The sequence below is a fragment of the Frieseomelitta varia genome, unplaced genomic scaffold (assembly GCF_011392965.1).
Source record: "Frieseomelitta varia isolate USP_RPSP 00005682 unplaced genomic scaffold, Fvar_1.2 scaffold_372, whole genome shotgun sequence".
In the NCBI taxonomy this organism is placed as follows: domain Eukaryota; kingdom Metazoa; phylum Arthropoda; class Insecta; order Hymenoptera; family Apidae; genus Frieseomelitta; species Frieseomelitta varia.
This window is the reverse complement of record NW_025110115.1, coordinates 698,919-721,496: the sequence shown is the minus strand read 5'-3', so window position 1 is coordinate 721,496 and position 22,578 is coordinate 698,919. Positions and strand designations below refer to the sequence as shown.

At 31.0% G+C, this 22,578-nt stretch overlaps 1 protein-coding gene across 11 annotated transcripts in view; it reads left to right on the top strand.

Moving 5' to 3' along the window:
- The window catches only part of LOC122531095 (protein cycle), a 92,242-nt gene that overhangs the window by 37,961 nt on the left and 31,703 nt on the right, over positions 1-22,578 (top strand). For 10 of the 11 annotated variants that reach the window (XM_043658685.1, XM_043658686.1, XM_043658684.1 and 7 more), the window contains 2 exons: positions 17,005-17,445; positions 22,130-22,201. In XM_043658685.1, the coding sequence (XP_043514620.1) occupies positions 17,005-17,445; positions 22,130-22,201 (513 nt within the window). Of the gene's footprint in view, positions 1-12,387; positions 12,545-17,004; positions 17,446-22,129; positions 22,202-22,578 lie in introns of those variants that run through there. The other variant, XM_043658695.1, reaches the window with a different exon arrangement.

Below are 22,578 nucleotides of genomic sequence, written 5' to 3'. Positions count from 1 at the left end.
GATAATGGCCATTATCGACTGATCCCTCCGTGACTTCGTGCTTCGTGCCATTAAATTGCTAGTCTTTCGTTCAATTTTCTAAATTATACTCGCAAATAATTGTGAATCGTTGTGCTTTTTCTATGTGTGTATTATACGTATGTACGTACGTACATAGTGATCGAGTTTGTTTCGCTTGTCGTCAGTTGATGGCCGCGGGACGTGATTGGCTGTTGGTTAATCGTCGAAGACGAGTTAATGGAAAAATTTCGACGGAAATCGGTTTTAGAATTATGACATAACCCGATGCATCTACATATGGGATAATAAGGCGATTACTCGTGTTATTGGCTAGCCTTGAATTAGCACATGATCTTCGTTAATCGCTCTGTGACTCCTGTGATTCCTCGGCATTTCCAATCGAACGTCTAGGATACGCCTCTCTGTGCAATTATTATTAATTGCTGGCTCGCTTGGAAAAACCTGATTTTGCATGTTCTTTATTAAAACACGTCGAACGCTGGTCTCTCTTAACAATCGTGATTGCACGTGAAATGTAAGATGTGTAATTAATTATGAAACATGGAATATTATCGAAGATTAAAGAAGGAATATATAAAACAGTTTCAATCTTCAATCGTTGCTAAAATTTACAATATATAACTAGCATAAATTACTAATTTGGTGTATTTCATTTTAGCTACATATTTGTATTCTTATTTATATATATTCGGGCACTTTATTTCACTACGTTTTATTTTACTGTTTTTCAAAGTACTTGGAAATGTTCAATTTGTATCAGATTACCAGAGATTGGAATATTTATTACGTCGCTTTAATAAAGCAATAAAATGAAATTGAATTGATAAAGTTCAAGATCAAGTAGTTTAATTCTGAATTTAATTCTGGTTTCCAATAGCCAAGTAACACCAGTTGAAAATTAAAATAAAAATAATATAATAATAATATAATATAGAAAAATATAGAAAAATAATATAATAATATAATACAGAATAATAATATAATAATAATAAAGAATAATAATATAATAATAATAAAGAATAATAATATAATACAGAAAAGTATTGAAAAATAATATAATAATAATATAGAAAATATAGAAAATATAATAAAAATAATATAGAAAAATATTGAAAAATATTGAAAAATAATATAGAAAAATATTGAAAAATAATATAAAAATAATATAGAAAAATATTGAAAAATAATATAAAAATAATATAGAAAAATATTGAAAAATAATATAAAAATAATATAGAAAAATATTGAAAAATAATATAAAAATAATATAGAAAAATATTGAAAAATAATATAAAAATAATATAGAAAAATATTGAAAAATAATATAAAAATAATATAGAAAAATATTGAAAAATAATATAATAATAATATAGAAAATATAGAAAATAATATAAAAATAATATAGAAAAATATTGAAAAATAATATAATAATATAATACAGAAAAATATTGAAAAATAATATAAAAAAATATAGAAAATAATATAAAATAATAATATAGAAAATATAGAAAATAATATGAAAATAATATAGAAAAATGTAGAAAAATAATATTATAATAATAAATAATAATAATAATAATAATAATAATATAGAAAAATATTGAAAAATTATTGAGAATAATGGAACCGATAAAATAGCTCGTTCGAGAGTTTTCGCATCAGTGCTTCTTATGTGTATACATATATATTTTTTTTAAACCAATTGTACGCAACAATGAAAGAATCAATGAGAATACATTCGATGGTTTAACAGCACTGATTGTGCGAAATACGCGGCGAACAATGGCGATCTTGAAGAGGAGTGTTCTTTCGTGGCTAACAGCCGAGATTAAACGCGTAGCGGACGGCGCCACTTTTCATAGAATACCATTCATGAATAATACCAAACATGAGACAGTGATATCGCTGTTATCATTCAGAGACAGACGTTTATGACGTCCACTGTTGTACTCGTTGAACTCCGCTAACTCGTGGAACATTCGATTTTTTTTTTTTTTCTCGCTCGCAGAAATCGGGAACTCGCGATTGTTTGTTGGCCGAGGCAATCGAATCGGAGCGAAGATTTCACTTTCCTTCAAGATGTGTCCGAAACATATTTATCGTTATATTTAATCAATTATTTAATATCGCTGTTCAGTTTAAATTTAAAAGAACTTAAACTCTGTTTGGCGTTCTTTTATTTCTCAAGACACGTTAAAATATTTGATGTTTCGCGCGTTTGTGAAAATTATGAATTATACGCGAATCGTTGTGGTACAATGTTTAATATTTTCAATCGAACGGAAAGTTCTTTACTTTAGGACAATGATGGCGAATCTATGACGGAGGCTTTTCAAATGATTTTTATAAACTTATTATCATATATATATATGTACATATATACATATAAAAGAATTTTAATTATTTTTCGAACCACTCTTTTCAAAAAATGTTAAGGAAATAACAAGTGTTTGGTTAGAGCTTAAAAGTGAGAAATAAATGCATAATTGTTTTATGGAGGATTTACGACTTGATTATGTATACATATAGATATTTTAAGTTTTAAATGTTATATATGAGTTACTTATGTCCAAAAAATGTTATATAGCGCTTACGATTAAACAGATGTGATAAACACTAAAAAAACACATTAGATCCCATTCTCAGAATGGGTAGCTTTGCTAGTTTTTTATATAATAAAAGAGAAAACAGACAATAAAAAATATTAAGAAATAAAGTATATATATATATATATATAATGTATAGTGCAGGGGTGACTGGGCATGATGTGACCCCTTTTATATCAATTTTTTGACGTCGACATTTATTTTTTGCTCTTCACTTGCAAAAGTAAAAGTAGTCAAACAAAAAGGAAACGTAAATCCTTTTTAGAGGATTATAAAAATGAGAACCAAGAAAAAGTAGTTTTCAACACTGACTTAGTGACTCACGAGCTAGTACTAAAAAAAATAATGAACAAAATTTGATCTACTTCTCAAAAAGGTTCGCCGTCACTGGTTTAGGACATTTGAACGAAGGAACGCAGTGTGACTTACAAAGTGGAATTCTACGACTTTACACTTTGTGATAATTATAGGCAATTTCGTTTCGATTTGATTCAATATATTTTTGAGAGAAAAGGCGCAATTCTTCCTTGGAATTAGTACAACATCCACAATCTCTTATACTTCCAGTTTGCGATAGTTCAACAATTTTATTTCAATTTACCTTGGTATATCTCTCTCAGAAAGAAAGAGAAGAAAAAAAAAAAGGTGAAATTCTTCCACTGAAACTAACGTCCGCAGTCTATTATATACTCACTATATTTACTTCATGATAATCCAATTCAACTTCAATTTAGCCGATGTTATTTCCAAGTAACGAGCAAAAAGCTCGCCACATATTTCAAGTTAATTGGTAATCAGCAACTATATGGCCGGTTTAATTTGGAGGGCTGTAATTTCTCGATACGTTTCCAAATACTACCGACATGTTCGTCACGTCTCTCCTTTTTTTCTTTCCAATGTTAATAAAATTTCTGGACATTCACAAAAAAAGTGTCCAAATCTGTTCGAACGCACACTTTCTTTACGAAGCATAATTGTCGAGCCGTATAATATAATACTTATTTAGAGTGGAGGGGAAAAAAAAAAAAGGAATATCAGCGATAAAACGAGAGTAGGAAAATAATTTCTTTTTTTTTTTATATATGAGGGTTTAGAGTTGCATCGACTACGAGGTCTTTAGCGACGTGCTGGAATTTTCTCTTTATATTTGGTCTAGTAGTTGGCTCTCCTTTAGGTAGTTGATAACGTTTTTTGTTGCTTCTGACTTAGAGCGGTTTTTGTTGCTTCTGGCTTAGAGCGGTGTTTTGGTTTAACCCGTATTTACTTCTTTCGGTATTTTCTGCGTTCACGTAGCAGGTGTTTGGTGGTGATTTGTTGGTTGCAGGTGTTGCAGAAAGGTGGTTCTGTTTTCCTTAGGAGGTATTCGCGTGTGATCTTGGTTGTGTCCGATTCGAAGTCTAGTCATGGCTATCCTTTCTTTTCTGCTCATATTGTTGTTTGGTATTTTTTTGGTAGAAATGGTGTGCTATGTCGTGTATTTTGGTTCTATTTGTCGTAGTCCAAATTCTGTTCAATTCTTCTCTTTCCGCTTTGGTCGTCGAAGCTAGTAGGCCTTGGTGTGGGATTGGGATGTTGGCTTCGTTTGTTCGGTCTGTTGTTGCTTCTTTGGCTAAGGAGTCGGCTTTTTCGTTTCCTTCTATTCCTTGGTGTGACGGGATCCAGGTGATTATCAATTTGTTTATGGTGGTTGGTAAGTTCGGTGTGTGTTTCCTGAACCATTTGTATGACTTCGTGCTTTTTGGTGTTTGTTATCGCGTTTATCGAAGTCAAGGAATCTGTGTAGATTACCGCTGATTGGTATTTGTTTTCTTGGATGTATCGTAGTGCTTCTAGCATAGCGTATGTTTCAGCGGTAATTCAGGATGGATGTGTGGTTGGAGAGCCGTTGTTTTTTAGTGGTGTTTTCTGTGACGATTGCGAATCTGATTCTGTGTCTAATTTTGGAAGCGTCTGTGTAGATCTTGTGGTAATTCTTATAGATGTTGTTTAATTTCTGAAAATCCTGTTTGTGTTCTATGTTGCTTTTTTCATTTTTTTTCTTTTTTTTTTGTGATTAGCCTGGTCGGTTTGTTTTTGGTGTTTTTAATGTCCATGGGACTATTTTTCCGTGGTTGCGTTCAATAATTGTTGAAGTAATTTCTTGTTAGTCGATCGTTGGACATAAATCGGCAAAGGGGAACATAAATCTGAGATATGGACACAAGAGGCACGTGAGAACAGATTAAACGTGCCTTTCCGCGCCACGAGACATCGAATGTTCTTTTAATAATTGCCGCTTATATGCATGCACTAAACATGTTTATGTGCATCCAAGTTTAGCGCAATCGCGCACGCAAGAAAGAGAAAGAGAAAGAATGGGGCAATCTCAGCGGCGCGCTGCCCTCCAGGGTTCACTTTCCACTCTTTCTTCGAGTTTCTTACGAGTTCCTGAACTGGCGAACCGATTTGTAAAACCTGGTTGCGCAACCGAGTACGATTTTATTATTGACCCGAGGATCTGTGCCACTGAACCGAACCTAAGCGAGGGAATGATCGACGTTCGTGAGCCTCGGTCATCGATACAGTTTGAACGATAATTTTAGTTTAGTAACAGTATTAAGCATTGTTGAAAATATTTGACAAATGATACGTCATCTTATTTACAAAGAAAATTTCGCAAATGGCTTTCTCCTTTCATTGTTTGATCATTTGCTCATTAACTAAAATAATTTTCATTTGTTTCATTTTGTACCGTGTACTTGTTTCTGCAAATAATTTCTCAGATTGTTGCTAAACTCTTTTTTGTGTAAACGGTGCCTTCTACTGTTGTGATTATTTGTCATTTCATCGCAATGAATTCGTTCTAATGAAAGATTTATCCGATTTGGGTGCAAGTTATTTTAAAGAATAGAAGTGGCATAATTATTTCGAATTGTTATTTCTTTTCATCTCGATTACAAATAAGATTTTCCCACTCCTTATTTTAATATAGAATTCTTAAATTCTTGCATTTTCCAAGGTTGTATTTAATTTTTAAATTTTCATAGGTTGATTTTTTAATTTTCCAAGGTTATATTTAATTTTCAAATTTTCCCAAAAGTTTCAATGTTTTAAAACGTTGCATGTTTCAGAGTTACAGTTTCTTAATTTTTACCTTTTTCCAAATTATTGCAGTTAAATAATTCTAAAAGAATTTTAATCATCAAAAATTAAAATATTGACTGCATTTTTAAATAGGTTGATTTTTTAACTTTCCAAGGTTGTATTTAATTTTTAAATTTTCCCAAAAGTTTTAATTTTCCAAACCTTTGCATTTTTCAAAGTTACAATTTCTTAATTTCTACATTTTCCCAAATTATTGCATTGAAATAATTCTAAAAGAATTTTAATCTTCGAAAATTAAATTAATTTAATTGTATTTCTCAAAGTTTTCTTTAGTAATTTCTTAATGTTTGCATCTTCCAAAATTTTCACGTTTAAAAATAATTTTAAAAGATTTTTATACGTTAGGATTAATCCAAATTTGATCAGTTCATCTCTCAGAGATGCATCTTTGGCGCTTAATTTTGGCGGTTTCCTTGAGACGCGTGTTTTATTTCACAATTAATCATCGAAATGAATGATACTCGTGTGGTATTAAAACAAAGATCAAACAGACTTGACAGGATTCGAATGTTGCTGAAAGGTAAATGGCTCTGGTTGGTCTTCATTTTTCTCTGTGTTTTACGTCATAATCACTCTCGTCTGCGCACGGATTGTAAAAATGCATAAATGTTAGGGAAACAAGTTTTCACGTAAAAGCAAAATGTCGAGATTAAAAAGGAAATTTTTCCAATTTAGAAGCAATTTAGTGTCCTCGTAATAAACAATTGTTGGGAATATAATTTTAGCATGAAAGAAAAAAACTACAATCGCAGAATTTGTTTAACAAATATATTCATCGAGTATTGAAGTTCTATGTTTAATTAATTTTATAGTGAAGTAATTGAAAAGTAAGTGGAAAAATAAGAATGGACCAATTCTAATTTATACCAATTGTAATTCAATTTCTAATAATACATCAAACAGTAAAATTTTCATAAAATTAAGAAATCTCAGTTTCTGTGATTTAGGATCAAGATAATTTTAGGGAAGATGGCCACTTAAAATCTCACGAAAATGTAAAAGAATTTATATAAATTTCTTTTTGTTTTCATTTAAAAAGAAAAAAAAAGAATTTGAAGCTATTTCTCTCAAATTACTCTAACATTACACAACCGTAAGATTTACATCATTAGGTTTCTCTGTTAGGAGAACACAAAACATACAAAATGAGAAACGCAACAACAAACTCAGCTTGTTTTTCACAAACAATTTTTCCCTGCCACTTCGTTCCAAGCATCAAGATCCGCTCTGGATGTAATTGCATGTAATTATCTCGTTTTTATAACTTTATTTCAAATTAATAGATTCGAGTTTCTCATTATGCAATACGTCGAGTTGATAGATATTAATTGACTCGGCAAGTCTGCTCAAGACTTGACCAATCTGCATGACGTAATTGTATTGCTTTTGATTTAATGGACGAACTGAAAGATCCATTATTGATATCTTGGCACTAGATCTTATTACGTGGCAAATCAGGCGTGAAAAAAATTTTCTAATTCAATTTTAAAGTTAGAGATTAAATCGAAAAATGATTTAAAGTCCCATGTACAGGGTGTCCCTGAAAAAACGCGAAAAAATAGATAGTGATTCTTCGAGGAAATCAAGTTTGAAAATTTATGAGGTATCAACCTGATGGAAAGAGAATAATTAAGAGAGAGTTGTTCTACGTGTGAAAATAAGTTTCGTAAGGTGCCTCGTTTTCGAGGGACTTAGGTTTCAAAATTCATCGAGGCAATTTTCAACCATACACTATCCAAAGTCTATTTTCTAGAAAATGATCAAATTTCATTCTACACTTTTGAGTTATTTTTACACGTAGATTAATCCACCTGTTGATTATTGCTTTCTTGTTACGTTCAGAATTATACTCGTATCAAATTCCAAATTTCGATGCTTGACAAATTTTCAAGCTCGATCCTCTCGACAACGAGGCATCTTGTAGAAAAATTTCACTCTTCACTTTCGACTTATCTTTTCAGAGTAGAATCACCTTTTCTTCGCACACTGTATAATAAATTCATCGAACATCTCAGAGAACGTTCTACGAAATTTACGATCAGGGAAAATACGAGTGAAATATATATCTCGATGTTAAACTCTTCCCACAATCTTCATGAGGTTATGCAACATCGTACGTAATATTCCGCATATTTCCTAATCCGCAATGACGTACGATACTCGATTGAATATTCTGCCCGATAGGAATTAGAGATTACGATAAGTTGATATCGTAACTGCAAAGATTATTTCTTTGCGGCGTGGGTAAGATTTTCGTTGCTTATGCGAGTGAGAGAAAATTCGTAAAAATATGTAGGTTATGACAGAATATTGCAATTTTATTACTTATAGCTTGATGGATTTACTCAACAGAAAATGGTAAATTAGTATAGTATGTATGTGTGGAATTCATCAGTTTTCTAAAGAACGTTGATAGATAAGTTCTAGTATAAAAATTAATATTTAAGATTAAATTTTGTGAAATCAAAATTTCGACAAATTTTTGGTTGCCTAACGTACTTTTGAAATCGCGAAATAAAAAAGGCCACTTTCAGTTAAGAAAATATTTTTGTTCCACAAGTAAATAATAACGATGGTAAATTATAATAAAAATAAATAATAATGAATTAATATTTTTTTGGATAATAAATTTTTGTTTCGTAAAAAGATATTTATTTTTAATAAGAATCATATCTAATAAAAATATTTCAATACCATTTAGCATTGTTGTAGAAACAGAATGTGTAAAAATTTTATATACACTATTTTTTTAGTAGACTCATTTTACTGTAAAAATCATTTTGTAAAAGGCGTTAGCAAGAAAAGCCGAATTTCAAATGTTCGTAGAATGTCGAAGGAATTAAAATAAGATAAAAACTGCGGAGCCGATGTTTTGAGTACTAAAGGGTTTAATTTTTATAAATTAAACAGGCGAAAGAAAATTATTAAAATATCATCGTCAAAATCATTAATATACATATGTACATTATCGATATACGATGTTTTAATATATCATTTAGTGTACATATATTAAAAATCATAATAGTTTAACAATTTTTAATTCAAAATTTCTTAATTTTCCGGAGAAATTAAATATTTCTCTTGTTGAAAGAGTGAAAGAAAATCATTAAAATATCATTATCAAAATCATTAATATATGCAATCATACATATATTGATAATCATTAAAAATTTTTAATTGTCGATCTTGTTGATCTAGAAAAATTAAATATTTCTCTTCTCAAGAGAATGAAGACAAAAAAAAAATCATTAAAATATTATCGTCGAAATCGTTAATGTACAGAATCATACGTATATTAAAAATCAAAATATTATTGTCAAAATCATTAATATATATATAATCATACATATATAAATAATCGTTAAAAATTTTAATTGTCGATCTTGTTGATCTAGAAAAATTAAATATTTCTCTTCTCAAGAGAATGAAAACAAAAAAAAAAAAAAATCATTAAAATATCATCGTCAAAACCCTTAATATGTACACAATTATGGGTACATTGAAAATCATAAAAATTATCAATTTTGAAAGCTTTTGATTCAACTTCTTAGAAGCTCTGAATCTTCGAATCCGGGAAAATCGAACGTTTCTCTTGTTGAAAGAGAAAAGAGTGGAGAAAAAAAGAGGTGTTTTGCCGCGCGGACATAGAACTTGAAAAGGTATCGCGTGCAGCTTTTGCCGTCGTGGAAAAGCGAACAGCATGATACCGTGGACGTCGCGTGCACTGACGTATCTATGAATAAATAGAATTACGCTAATCGCGTAGGTTACATCATAATATACGGAACTGCTCACACACTGCTGGCGTAAGATACGTGGCCGACCTTCGTCACGTCTTTTTCCATGACTACGTCGGAAAGAATTGTCAGCAACTTGTTCATGAAACCGTCCTCGAATCCATTAGAAACGCAATTCGAAACAAAAGACACGCGCGTTTCGGTGCATATTCCCGACGTACAAAAAGACCGTTATCTCGCAGAAATATTTATGAAAATATTTTTTCTTTCTTCTTCTTTTCAACTATATCCCGGACTTTGTCGCGGTTGCATTTTTTATTTCAATGTTACACGCGATAAGGCGAGTTATATGTTGCCTATAGTTGTAGAAAGAATTGAAAACTCACGCTGAATATCTCGGAATTTTTTTTTTTCCTTTTTACGTGTCAATTTGCAAGATCACGTTTCAATAAATTCGAAATATATTATATTTTATAATATATAATATAATATAATATAATATATTAATTTTAATTAAATATATTATATTTTATAATATATTATATAATATATTTTCATATTGTTCGAAAAGTTGTTACGAGTTATTTTCTTCAAATTGCTCTTTACATGTTTTTCTTTCTTTTTTTTAATTATTATTTTTCTTGAATCTACTAAATTTTTGACGGCGAAAACAATTGAGCAATTAAATCGAAATAATTTATATATATATAATACAATATATAATTATACAATATATTTATATATACATATATGTAATATATAATTTATATATATTATTATAATTGAAATAATTTATAAACTGTTATAACATTGTAAAAGAAAATTATTCGACAATCACTTTGAAGCATGGAACCTCCATTCATCTAATGAGTACATATTTTCGAAAGTTGTGAGAAATTCAGACACCTCTAAAATTGAGAAATTTTTCTCAATCTGATTAAACTCACCATCATTTCGAAGAATGAAGTCTCCTCTTCACAATGAATTCTTTTGCTATACGATTTCTTCAACATTTTATTAAATATTAAGATCAAACGATAAAAATTCAAAAAATCTCAATCTTCAAAGTTGAATAAAAAAACGAAAAAAAAAAAAAAAAAAATAGTTTTTACAATAGGTTTCAAGAGATCGTTGTGAAGAGATTTCAGCCTTCAAGACAATCGCGAGGAAATATTTTTTTCCGTTTTCGGAGACGTTTAAATTCTTACAATTTTCAAAAAGAAAAGTACCTTTACCTTCTCACCAGTCAAGATGCTGTCAAAATCATCTTTTGGAAAGACGATTTCATGTCTCTGAGACTGTGAAAGCAAGTTTGCACTTTAAACTAAGGCCGAATGAATTGTTGCATAATTCTTTTACAAAGTTAAAATAATTTATTTTACGAACTTTTACCGATTTAAATTGTCGACGAGTTTCCAACGTTATTGATTCAATTACACTTTTTGCTGTAGTGTGATTAAAAAGAGATATCGGCAAATTAAAGTGGCAAGTCGTGTAAGTGTCATTTAAGTGAGCGAAGATATCGTAAACAAGCTGCGACGTTCATAGTATTAACCATTCCAAAAATTTATAGTGACATAATTCATGATTGTCCTGAACGCTAAAATACATTGACGCTTATCGCCGTGTAATTGTTACATAAAATTTTCACTCTTCTGCATACCTAATAACAATTAATTCTCACTTTTGTCTTATCCTAACGTGCAAAAATTCTTCTCGTAATTTCGTAATAAATTACAAATTTATTAAAATTCTTTTCGTAATAAATTATAAACATAATTCACGGCTGTCCTGAACGCTAAAATACAATGACGCTTATCACCGTGTAATTGTTACATAAAATTTTCACTCTTCTACATACCTAATAACAATTAATTCTCATTTTTGTCTTATCCTAACATGCAAAAATTCTTCTCGTAATTTCGTAATAAATTATAAATTTATTAAAATTCTTTTCGTAATAAATTATAAACATAATTCACGACTGTCCTGAACGCTAAAATACATTCACGCTTATCACCGTGTAATTGTTACATAAAATTTTCACTCTTCTGCATACCTAATAACAATTAATTCTCACTTTTGTCTTATCCTAACATGCAAAAATTCTTTTCGTAATAAATTATAGACATAATTCACGACTGTCCTGAACGCTAAAATACATTGACGCTTATCACCGTGTAATTGTTACATAAAATTTTCACTCTTCTGCATACCTAATAAACAATTAATTCTCACATTTGTCTTATCCTAACGTGCAAAAGTTCTTTTCGTAATTTCGTTCTAAATTCCAGTATTTCGACTAAAAAAGAAGAATCAAAGAAAAAAAAAAAAAAAAAGAAACTAAATTTTAACATTCCGAGACTGTCTCAATTACCACCGTGTCAGATGTGGTTTTAAATATACAGCGACGTAAACTGCACCAAATGAGTACTTGCACTAATTTTCAAGTATCGGCCAAATTATGTAACGCACGCCTGTACAGCGTCGCATGCCAGGAACGCTGCAATTTCGTCAACGTCATGGCATCTCTTATTAAGTAATTCGAGCGCGTTGTAATTACACGCGGTTCGCCGCGTAACATAAATTTCGTTGTTAACGACAAAATTGAAAAAAAAAAAGAGCCGAACCTTACCTCACGTTCAGTTCACGTACCGTGAACCCGTTTTCTTTCCCTCCGCTTATACGCGTGTATCGAGAAACTTTTGAGATTATAGCGTGAGTGTTGTGTACCGCGCTCGATGGAGCATGAATGAAACGGTATGAGGAAACGCGTCGATAAATCGTTGATAAAAAGAGATAAGAAGAGAAAGAAAAATGCAGAATCGGGGAACAAGCGTGAGTTAGTGGAGCAAGATCAGTAATTCCCGGCAGGTTCGACACGATCGATTCTTTCACCGCTGCGAATGACTCCGGAAACTTTCCCTCGGTTCGTTTTACGACGAATTTTCGACGAATCTGAATGAGAAATTTGAACGTGTAATTCATTTGGGTGTTGGTTACTTGGAAACAAAAATATCTCTGATAATTCAGAACGTGAGTTACTTTTATAAATAATTAAATATCATCTCCCAAGTATTCTTAAAAGAGGAAATAATTATTAACAGAACTCTATCTCCTGAACTATTATTATTCCAGAATTGGATGAATTTAATTCATCACGACGATAAATTTTTGCCTTTGGAGTCTGATAAATTTTCACATGTCGATCCGAAAATGGGAAAATTCAGCTTTGAAAATATTTTGTAAAATTCATGCACGCTGAGCTGACCGACGTTTCATATAATAATATATTATAATATAATGATTAAAGTGATAATATAATATATTAATATAATAATTAAAGTGATAATAAAATATATTAATAAAATAATTAAAGTGATAATATAATATAATAATTAAAGTGTTTAAAACACTGTTAATAATTTTCAGTATTTATAAATTTTAGATAATGTCATTATTTTTTACTGCTGTGCATATTTCTTTCTTCTTTTTTTCTTTTTCTTTTCTGATAGTCAGAACATTAAATTTAATCATTTTAACAGACTAAATGTTTAATATTCGCGTTCGTGTCACGAGTTAATAGTGTGTTATCATTAAATGTATTATTAACGGGGGCAACAATAAAATACAGTTAATAATTTCGATTAGTTGATTTTTTAAAATAATTTCAGTATCTGGAGCAGAATAGACAGAGAAAGGGAAGAGAAATCGTTTAAACGATCGTTGTCGTAATTGATTGAGACGTAATTAGAAGGTGGGACAATTATTATCGCAAGTGACACTCGTCTACTAATTACACACTTCGTGTTCGTCTGGAACATCTTGTCAACAATATTTTCTCGAACCCGTTTGTTCAATTAATTTCCGTTCGATCGACTTGGATCGCAATTGTGTCGCGCACCAAGGCCAAAAGTTACATTTTCTCTCGTGTCGCAGCTACACGAAGCGTAATCAACAATTTTATCATCACGACGTTCCCTATTTTGATAAAGTTCCGGTATTTTGATAAAATTTCAGTGAATTATGTTGTCACCATTATCAGAATAATCGCACCACTTTGTTTTTTCGTCGTGCAAATACTCAAACGAGACTGATAATTCAATATAATAGCTTCACCATGCTCGATTACTAACGTACAATTATTGCACGAAGAATTGTTTATACTAATAATAATAGCAAGTTGTAGAAGTTTGCGAATAATAGTAAATAGTAAATACTAATAATAGTGAATTAGAGAAGTTATAGTAGTAAAAAATTATTTATAATAATAGTAAATTATGATAAATATTTATACTAGTAATAGGTAACAATTAGTTTATACTAATAATAATTTGTACTAATATAGTAGTTTATACTAATAGATATTAACATATTAACTAATGTTAATAATTATTTATACTGATAGTATAAATTATCAATACTATTATTGATGATTATCAACATTTATTAAACATTATCAATATTTAATATTAAATATATCATTATGAAATAAATAATTAATAAAATAATTATTAAATATCAAATGTTTATTCTAATAATAAGTAAGGTAATAATAAATATTTATACTAATAATAGGTAACAATTAGTTTGTACTAACATAGTAGTTTATGCTACTAAAATAGGTATTAACATATTAACTAATGTTAATGATTATTTATACTGTGATAGTATAAATTATCAATATTGTTATTGATGATTATCCACATTTATTAAAAATTATCAATATTTAATATTAAAAACATCATTAAAAAAATAACATTACTGTCTGATAAAATAAAAATCTGCATAAATTGTCCTTGTAAAGGAGCGTGTCTAACAAAACCTGTATGCTCTTTGTCAACCGATTGAAAAACGATTGACAAGAAAAAAAAAAGCGGAAAACCAGTTTGCATTAGCTGTTACCAACGCGAAAGCTGCATTAATCAAACGATTCAGATACTCGATACCTGGATTCCTTCTCTGTTATAGTGGACTGATCATTTGGTGGTGAAAATATTCGACACATTGTTACACCTGTCTTTTGTTTCGTTGTACTAACTCTACGAGAAGGAAGACGATGCATGTTCTATCTCTAAGTAAGGAAATGATAATTGCATTTTTTCAATTGTTAAACATGTCCGCGTCATACGTTATCACGTGATGAAAATTGAAAATGTTAATTCTTTAATGATAAATAGATTTTTAAAACACTGGCAAACCTTTTCAATCATAGTTATAATCGCAAATTGTACAATTGCTTGCTTCTTTTTGTAATAAATATTTATTACAAATATTGTAACAATAAATTTGTGGAAAATAAGAAATCTTTTCATTTGCAATTACAAACATATTTATTTTATTTTTGACAGAACGGAAATGTTAACTCTTTTGTGGTAAATTTTCTAGAACGCTAACAAACCTTTTCAATTGCAATGACATTGAAATCATACGATGTTCTTTTGTAATAAATTTACAGAATACACTCGAAAGTAACTTAATTGCTTTTCAATTGCACTTATATTAACAAATGCGACGCACTGTCACAGCGGAGAGAAGAAACTGGAAATTTCTAGCATAATATATTCAACGAAACATTGCAAAACACTTTGCTGGAAGTCCAGGGTAACGCGAAAAATTATTCAAATTGTTACGTCTGCCGCGGCTTGTTTTTTAAGCGAAAAGAAACACAAGGAAGTGTCATAGGTCGCTGATTTAATGAAATTTCTTCAAACGAAAATTCTAGAACGTCTTGAGATACATCAGACGATACGGATAATAAAATCTTACAAATAAAATCGATATCTGTTACCGCAGATGATAAAATTTCTTAAATGCATTTTGTTTTACTGATTTTTTTCATTGAATTTCGCCAACTTTGAGAACAATTGTAGCGCTCGTCGCAAGATTTTCAAACGAATGGAAGAATGCAATTTCGTCTGTGTAGAAAGTTCGAATGTCTGTCGTTAGGATAATCACTTACGTGCCGAATGTGTCGCAATGACTCATAATATATACGCATTTTCCGTTGTTCCGAAACTGTCATTTAAATTTGAAATAAAGGAGAAATGATGGTCACGGCTGGCTCACGCCGACAGACCTTTGAGATGATGTTTTGCATTGTCTAATATGCATTAGCTGATCTCATGCATAACGCGACTTTTCCAATTACGTACGTTCAATGAAAATAAACATCTGTCTGCCAGTGTTAAATCAACGATGAGTTTTTTTTTGCCCGCTCCCCCTTCACTCTCTACAGTCTGCTTATTCATTATTTTAAACTGCAGACTAATGGTTAAATAACAACAGCACAATACGTTAACTACGTTCTTACACAACGTAATACACAAATATTGTGCACGTAATACGCAAATATTCAAGCGTCGAGACAAATCAATTTTCTAGTCGCGTTTTCATTTATTTACTTGTGCTTTTGTAAGAATATGATATTTGCATGAAGGTCTGCAATATAAATTATATGTATTAACATAATCGAAAAGTGTAGGAAAATTAATGCTGATAAAGATAAAAATTATTAGTTCTCCGTGTGCACGAACTTTAAAGCAAGATTGTATTTTATACATGTGTGTTATAATACAAGGTTTTAGTAAATTATTATTAAATATTATCCGAACACGTTGTGTTCTATCAGGATAGATTATCTTCTAGTAACTGGGAAATTATTTCGTCTTGTCTTCCAATATTAAGATTTTCGAGAATTGTGGGTTCGAATAACTATGTGTATTATACATAGAAAGAATCGATTGACGCCGTTGTCAGATTTTTGATAAATGCACTCTCGCTTAAAAGTCCTAGGACATTTTCCATTTTTAATATTCAGCATCTATCCTATATGTACAATAAACTTTTTTAATTTTATACAAATGTATTTTACAACACAATTATTAATTATATTGTTGAACAATGTTCTGTGACGTGTCATCTAATTCTTCCAAGCATCGATTCGATTCCATAAATTTCAAACCGCAGAAGAATAATGAAATTGCCTTCAATACTGTTTTCTAAACTCGCCCCTAGAGTTTACATTATTTCCTTTCAACGAACAAACTTACAGAAATAAATCGTTACGTTTCGCGCAACGAAGTCGACTATCGTGCAACGAGATTGAGAAATTCGATTGAGAAACAAAATTGTTAGAAATTGTTAGAGTCAGTTAGTTTGGCTTTTAACCACTTGCGCTGGTTAACTGATTGCGGACCATAACGAGCAACCAAACCGTACACAAAATAATTCGCCGCTTTCTTTTCTCAACTCGTCGGTGTGATATCATATCACTGATTAGAAATTATCGAGATGTAGTGAATTTATTATTTGCTTTGCCTGAGTTGTACTTAAATACACTTGAAACTAGAGGAAAGATTGCAATTTTAGGGACAGAAAATTCTCGACGTGCGCGGCACGTCTAAACACTTTCGCGTATCGAGAAAAGAAGCTGGTAAGAAAATCTTCTCACACGGAACGTGCGATAATCGGAAGGATTTGCCTGTTTTTTCCAGAAGTTCGTGTTCCACGGTTTACTTCGGCGACATAGGTACGGGATCGGGGGTGGGAGAAGTAACCGCCGCCTCGGCGGGGGGTGGCGAAGGTCTCAGCCTGACTCCAACCCCCGCCAGCAACAGCAACAACACAACTACCGCCACCCCCAGCACCACCGGCGTCACCACCATTACCATCACCACTACCACCACCACCACCAACGACACAACCCCGCAGATCGTAACGGGGGCTGAACCGCCCCAGCACATGGAGACACCCTCGACGATGGTCCCCGACCAGGCACCCGCCTCCGGCCATCACTACCACCGTCACCACCACCATCATCATCATCATCATCACCATCATCCACGCAGCGCGTCCACCCCTAGCCACGGGCCAACCACCACCGACACGTCCGACGAGTTCGTCGCCGTTACTAGGAAACGGAAGCTCTCCTGCCAGTAAGTTGACGATTCCTTTTTCTCATTCTTTTTTATTATTCAAAGTGATTGTTAAACGAAGGGGTGCAAGATCGGGTAAAGATTGAAGACTGATAAAAATAATTTGGGTAAAAATCAAATATAATTATTTGTACTTTTTTTTCTTCTTTGAATGGATTTATTGATAAATAAAATGACAAATAATTCTGGTAGAAGATGGAGTTTGTAGAATAGAATTAGAAATTATGTGCTGAAGCAAATAATTTTTGAATAATCGAGTAATCAAGTAATTTAGGGAAAAATCATTTTTTAAGTGGTAATAAACTCCTGCCAGTAAGTTGACTATGTCTTTTTCCATTCTTTTTATTATTCAGAGTGATTGTTAAACGAAGGGGTGCAAGATCGGGTAAAGATTAATTTGTTGAAAAATAATTTGGGTATAAATCGAATATAATTATTTGTATTTTTTTTTCTTCTTTGAATGGATTTATTGATAAATAAAATGACAAATAATTCTGGTAGAAGATGGAGTTTGTAGAACAGAATTAGAAATTATGTGCTGAAGCAAATAATTTTTGAATAATCGAGTAATCAAGTAATTTAGGGAAAAATCATTTTTTAAGTGGTAATAAACTCCTGCCAGTAAGTTGACTATGTCTTTTTCCATTCTTTTTATTATTCAGAGTGATTGTTAAACGAAGGGGTGCAAGATCGGGTAAAGATTGAAGATTGGTAAGAATTAATTTGTTGAAAAATAATTTGGGTATAAATCAAATATAATTATTTGTATTTTTTTTCTTCTTTGAATGGATTTATTGATAAATAAAATGACAAATAATTCTGGTAGAAGATGGAGTTTGTAGAACAGAATTAGAAATTATTTGCTGAAGCAAACAATTTTTGAATAATCGAGTAATCAAGTAATTTAGGGAAAAATCATTTTTTAAGTGGTAATAAACTCTTGCCAGTAAGTTAACTATTTCTTTTTTCGTTCTTTTTATTATTCAGAGTGATTGTTAAACGAAGAGGCGCAGGATTGGGTAAAGATTTATTTGTTGTTCTTCTTTGAAAAATAACTTGGGTATAAGTAACTTCATCTTGGGTATAATTATTTTTATTTCTTTTTTTTTTTGAATGAATTTATTGAAATAAAATGATAAATAATTCTGGTAGAAGATGGAGTTTGTAGAATAAAATTAGAAATTATTTGCAGAAGCAAACAATTTTTGAATAATCGAGCAATCAAATAATTTAAGGAAAAATCATTTTCTTGGTGGTAAGTGATAATAAACTATCGTTAGATTATTTCAAGATCGAGTCGACTAAGTTGATGTACTATTTGAACAATGATTTTTCAAATATTCTGTTCAAATGTAAGCCTGAAGGAAAATAGAACAAATTTTCAAAATGTATTGGGTTGTGTAATAAGTTCATTCTTTCATACATGTATCTAACTAATGAATAATTTATTAATTCTATTTTTCTACAAATATATATCATTTATTAAAGGGGCTATGAAAAAGAATTTTGAGAATTTACTTAACATTATTTTGTTTCATTTAGATTCTACAATTTTATAAAATTTAAAGAAATTAAAGTATTTATAATATTGTGATAAATTTGGTCCTTAATGAATCAATATATTAATAATACAACTTCTATGCTATATTGTTAATTATATGATGTATAGTCGTATTACAAAGTAGTTATACAATTGAAAAATTTTATTGTCTACGAGACAAATATCGAATATTAAAAATAAAAAGTGTCTCGAGACTTTTGAACGGAAGTGGACGTAATCTGTAAAACTATTTAAAGTAAAATGCTCAATATAACATTTATTGAAGGAACGAAAACTTTGCTCAGGTTTCGTTTTTCTTTTATTCACGTTCGCTATTAACTAATCGTATCATTTTTTAGTCAGAAATCTCAGTAATTGTTAAAAATGAATAAAATCGATGTTATATTATATTCGATATCGTGCAACGATAATACCTGCTCGTGCTCGTGCCTGATTCGCAGAATTCTATCATTCCAATGTTCAAAATTCTTAAAATTTAGAAAATTCTTCGAAATTTCTTCAGATTATCGAAACGTAGAACTCTTTCGATTCTTTGAAACAGCTCGCAAAATATAAAATTCTACGAGAAGTCTCGAAAACGTCGCGTCGAATTAATGTAGATCAGTGTAGCGCCTTCGAAAAGATCGAGGGACACGCTAGAACCACTTTGTTCCGCGCAAAGCCAGCTTCGCTGTAGATGTAGACGTAGAAGTCGTACTGTTACACATGTTAACCCACCACCCGTGTAGGAGAGAGGCACGTCGAAACGAAGCCACCTAAATTTATTCAAGGGTGACATTTCCATCTACAAGCATCTTTCTGTTTCACCCCCTGGCTGCCGCCACTTCGACGTCTCCCATGACGTTTCGCTGGTCGTTTAAACGGCCGCAATTCCGAGTAATTACCAATCAAGGTGTCGGTTACACGGCTCAAAGGGTTACCGGTTAACTTAATCATTAACAGAGCCGAAGATTTGCCTCTCTCTCTCTCTCTCTCTCTCTCTCTCTCTTTCTCTGGGGACACGGAGCCTGATCGAAATTGCCTTTAGTCACCGCTCGGCACGGTTATGCCGGCTTCTGACCGGAATCTATCCAATCTCACGTGTTTAAGCGAGTTCGTGAACCGTGAAGTCGAAATCGGGGACAAAACTTCCTTCTGATCTTGCAGATTTTCCGACCGATAATACTCTGTCGCAGAAGCGAGCAATATATCATTCGGCAAGTTGCATATAATTTTGTTTTTAAAAATAAAAGTTATGGTTATTCAGTTACAGTTTTTAAAAATATAGCTATAGTTAGTAGTATAGTTATATAGTTAATATAGTATAGCTATAGTTAGTAGTATAGTTATATAGTTAATATAGTATAGCTACAGTTAGTAGCATAGTTATAATTACAATTACAATAATATAGTATAGTTATAGTTATAGTAAGTAAGATAAAGTGGGAGATGGGGAACCCGAGCGAAGATTTGTTTCGATTATTAAACAGTAAGAAAAACAGTTACACGTTTTGAGCATTTTACACATTTTTGCGTGTATTTGTGTATTCTTGCACATTAAAATTGTTTATATATATATATATATATATATGTACGTTTCTTTTACGTTAGGGATTGAAAATCTCGTGTTGGAAGAATTCATACTTTTACTAGAGTGGAAGAACCTAAGCAAAGATTTGTTTCAGCTGGTAGATAGTATTATATTTTGCGTATTATTAAATTTCTTTCATGTAGAAATTTTATGTTGGAAGAATTCATATCTTTAGAAATAAGATTACTAGAGTGAAAGAACCTAAGCAATTATTTGTTTCAGCTGGTAGATAGTATTATATTTTGGGTATTTTGGGTATTATTAAATTTCTTTCATGTAGAAGTTTTATGTTGGAAGAATTCATATTTTTAGAAAGAAGATTACTAGAGTGAATGAACCTAAGCAAATATTTGTTTCAGCTGATAGATAGTATCATATTTTGGGTATTATTTCTTTCATGTAGAAATTTTATGTTGGAAAAATTCATATTTTTAGAAATAGGATTACTAGAGTGGAAGAATCTGAGCAAAGATTTTATCAATCAATATTATACTATGATGAATATATATATATATTAATATACTAGAAGTATTATAATATTATATACACTATTATATTATATTCTACAATATTATATACAATATTATATAATATTATATACACTATTATATTATATTCTACAATATTATATACAATATACATTAATATTATAGTAATATATAATAGTATATTATATATATAGTATTAGCATTATAATATTATACTACACCATTATAACAACATATTTTATATCTTATAACATATTCTACGTACCCTTTGCATTTTTCTTTAATTTCTAACATCTACACTCTAGCGATAAGCTATTATACTTGTCCTAATTTGTCTAAATTTGTCATTTGTCATACATATTAAGAATAAAAAGTATGCCCATTTGATTTTGCAATTAACACACAATTTGAGGCAGAACAATGCTAAAATTAACGTACCTCGTGGTAAAAGTGCGAAACTTAAGCGTGCCTGTTGAAGCTTCTTGGACAAAAGTACGACGAAGCACTACACAAACTAAACTTGGCAAAATTTCACATCAAAGGAGTAACGACCCTTTTGAGGTGAAGAAATTAATTCAGTGTACACTTGGTTTCTTGATATTTTGACGTTTCTGGGCCTGCGGGTCTTCCTCAATTATATTATTTGATTACAGTCTCGGTTCACACTTGGGGTGGAGACGGAACTAAAAATTGAACTGCGGATTTTTATGCATTCGTAGAATACACGAGAAAGCATAAAATATCCCAAGTGCAGTAACTACTATAATATTTTTGGACGAAACGAAATTCAAATATAAAAATCCGTGGTCCAAATTTAGACAAATTCCAGATATTAATTATCGCAAAATGATTATTATCGCTTAATAATTTTATGAAAAGATTTAGCCAGTCTTCTATTTAATTCTGATGATAGATATGTAAATCAATTCAGCGGCCTTGCCTACTCTTGACAATATTCAAATCTAACATTTCGCATCTATTAATATATCAGTTCTTTTCTGATTTTTTTTTGTGACAATTTAAGACGATATTTCCACGCTCAATGTCTCGACTTTTCTGTTTCAGCGACGGTAGTGATTTATTGGACGACACGGGGGACGATGCCAAGTCTGTTCGCACAAACGACGACAGCAAGAAGTGAGTAAAACATTCCTTAATACTTAATATCTCTGAGGGACTATAGAAAGAAATGGACAAGTATTAAGTAATTAGTCAGTTAAATTTTTCACTATTGTATGTTACACAGTAGTCTGTTACGATAGTTACACAGCAGGAAAACAACCTGTGCACGTGACTGATAGGACTGATAAATAAGATCATAAAGAACAAAAAAAGAGAAAAGAAACAAGTAGTATATAAAGTTATTATTATCTTTATTACGAACTGGTTCTGTTCGGTGAAAGTTCAGCAGAACCTTGATTATTCGAGTTAAATGTGACACACACACACACACACACACACACACACACACACACACACACACACACACACACACACACACACACACACACACA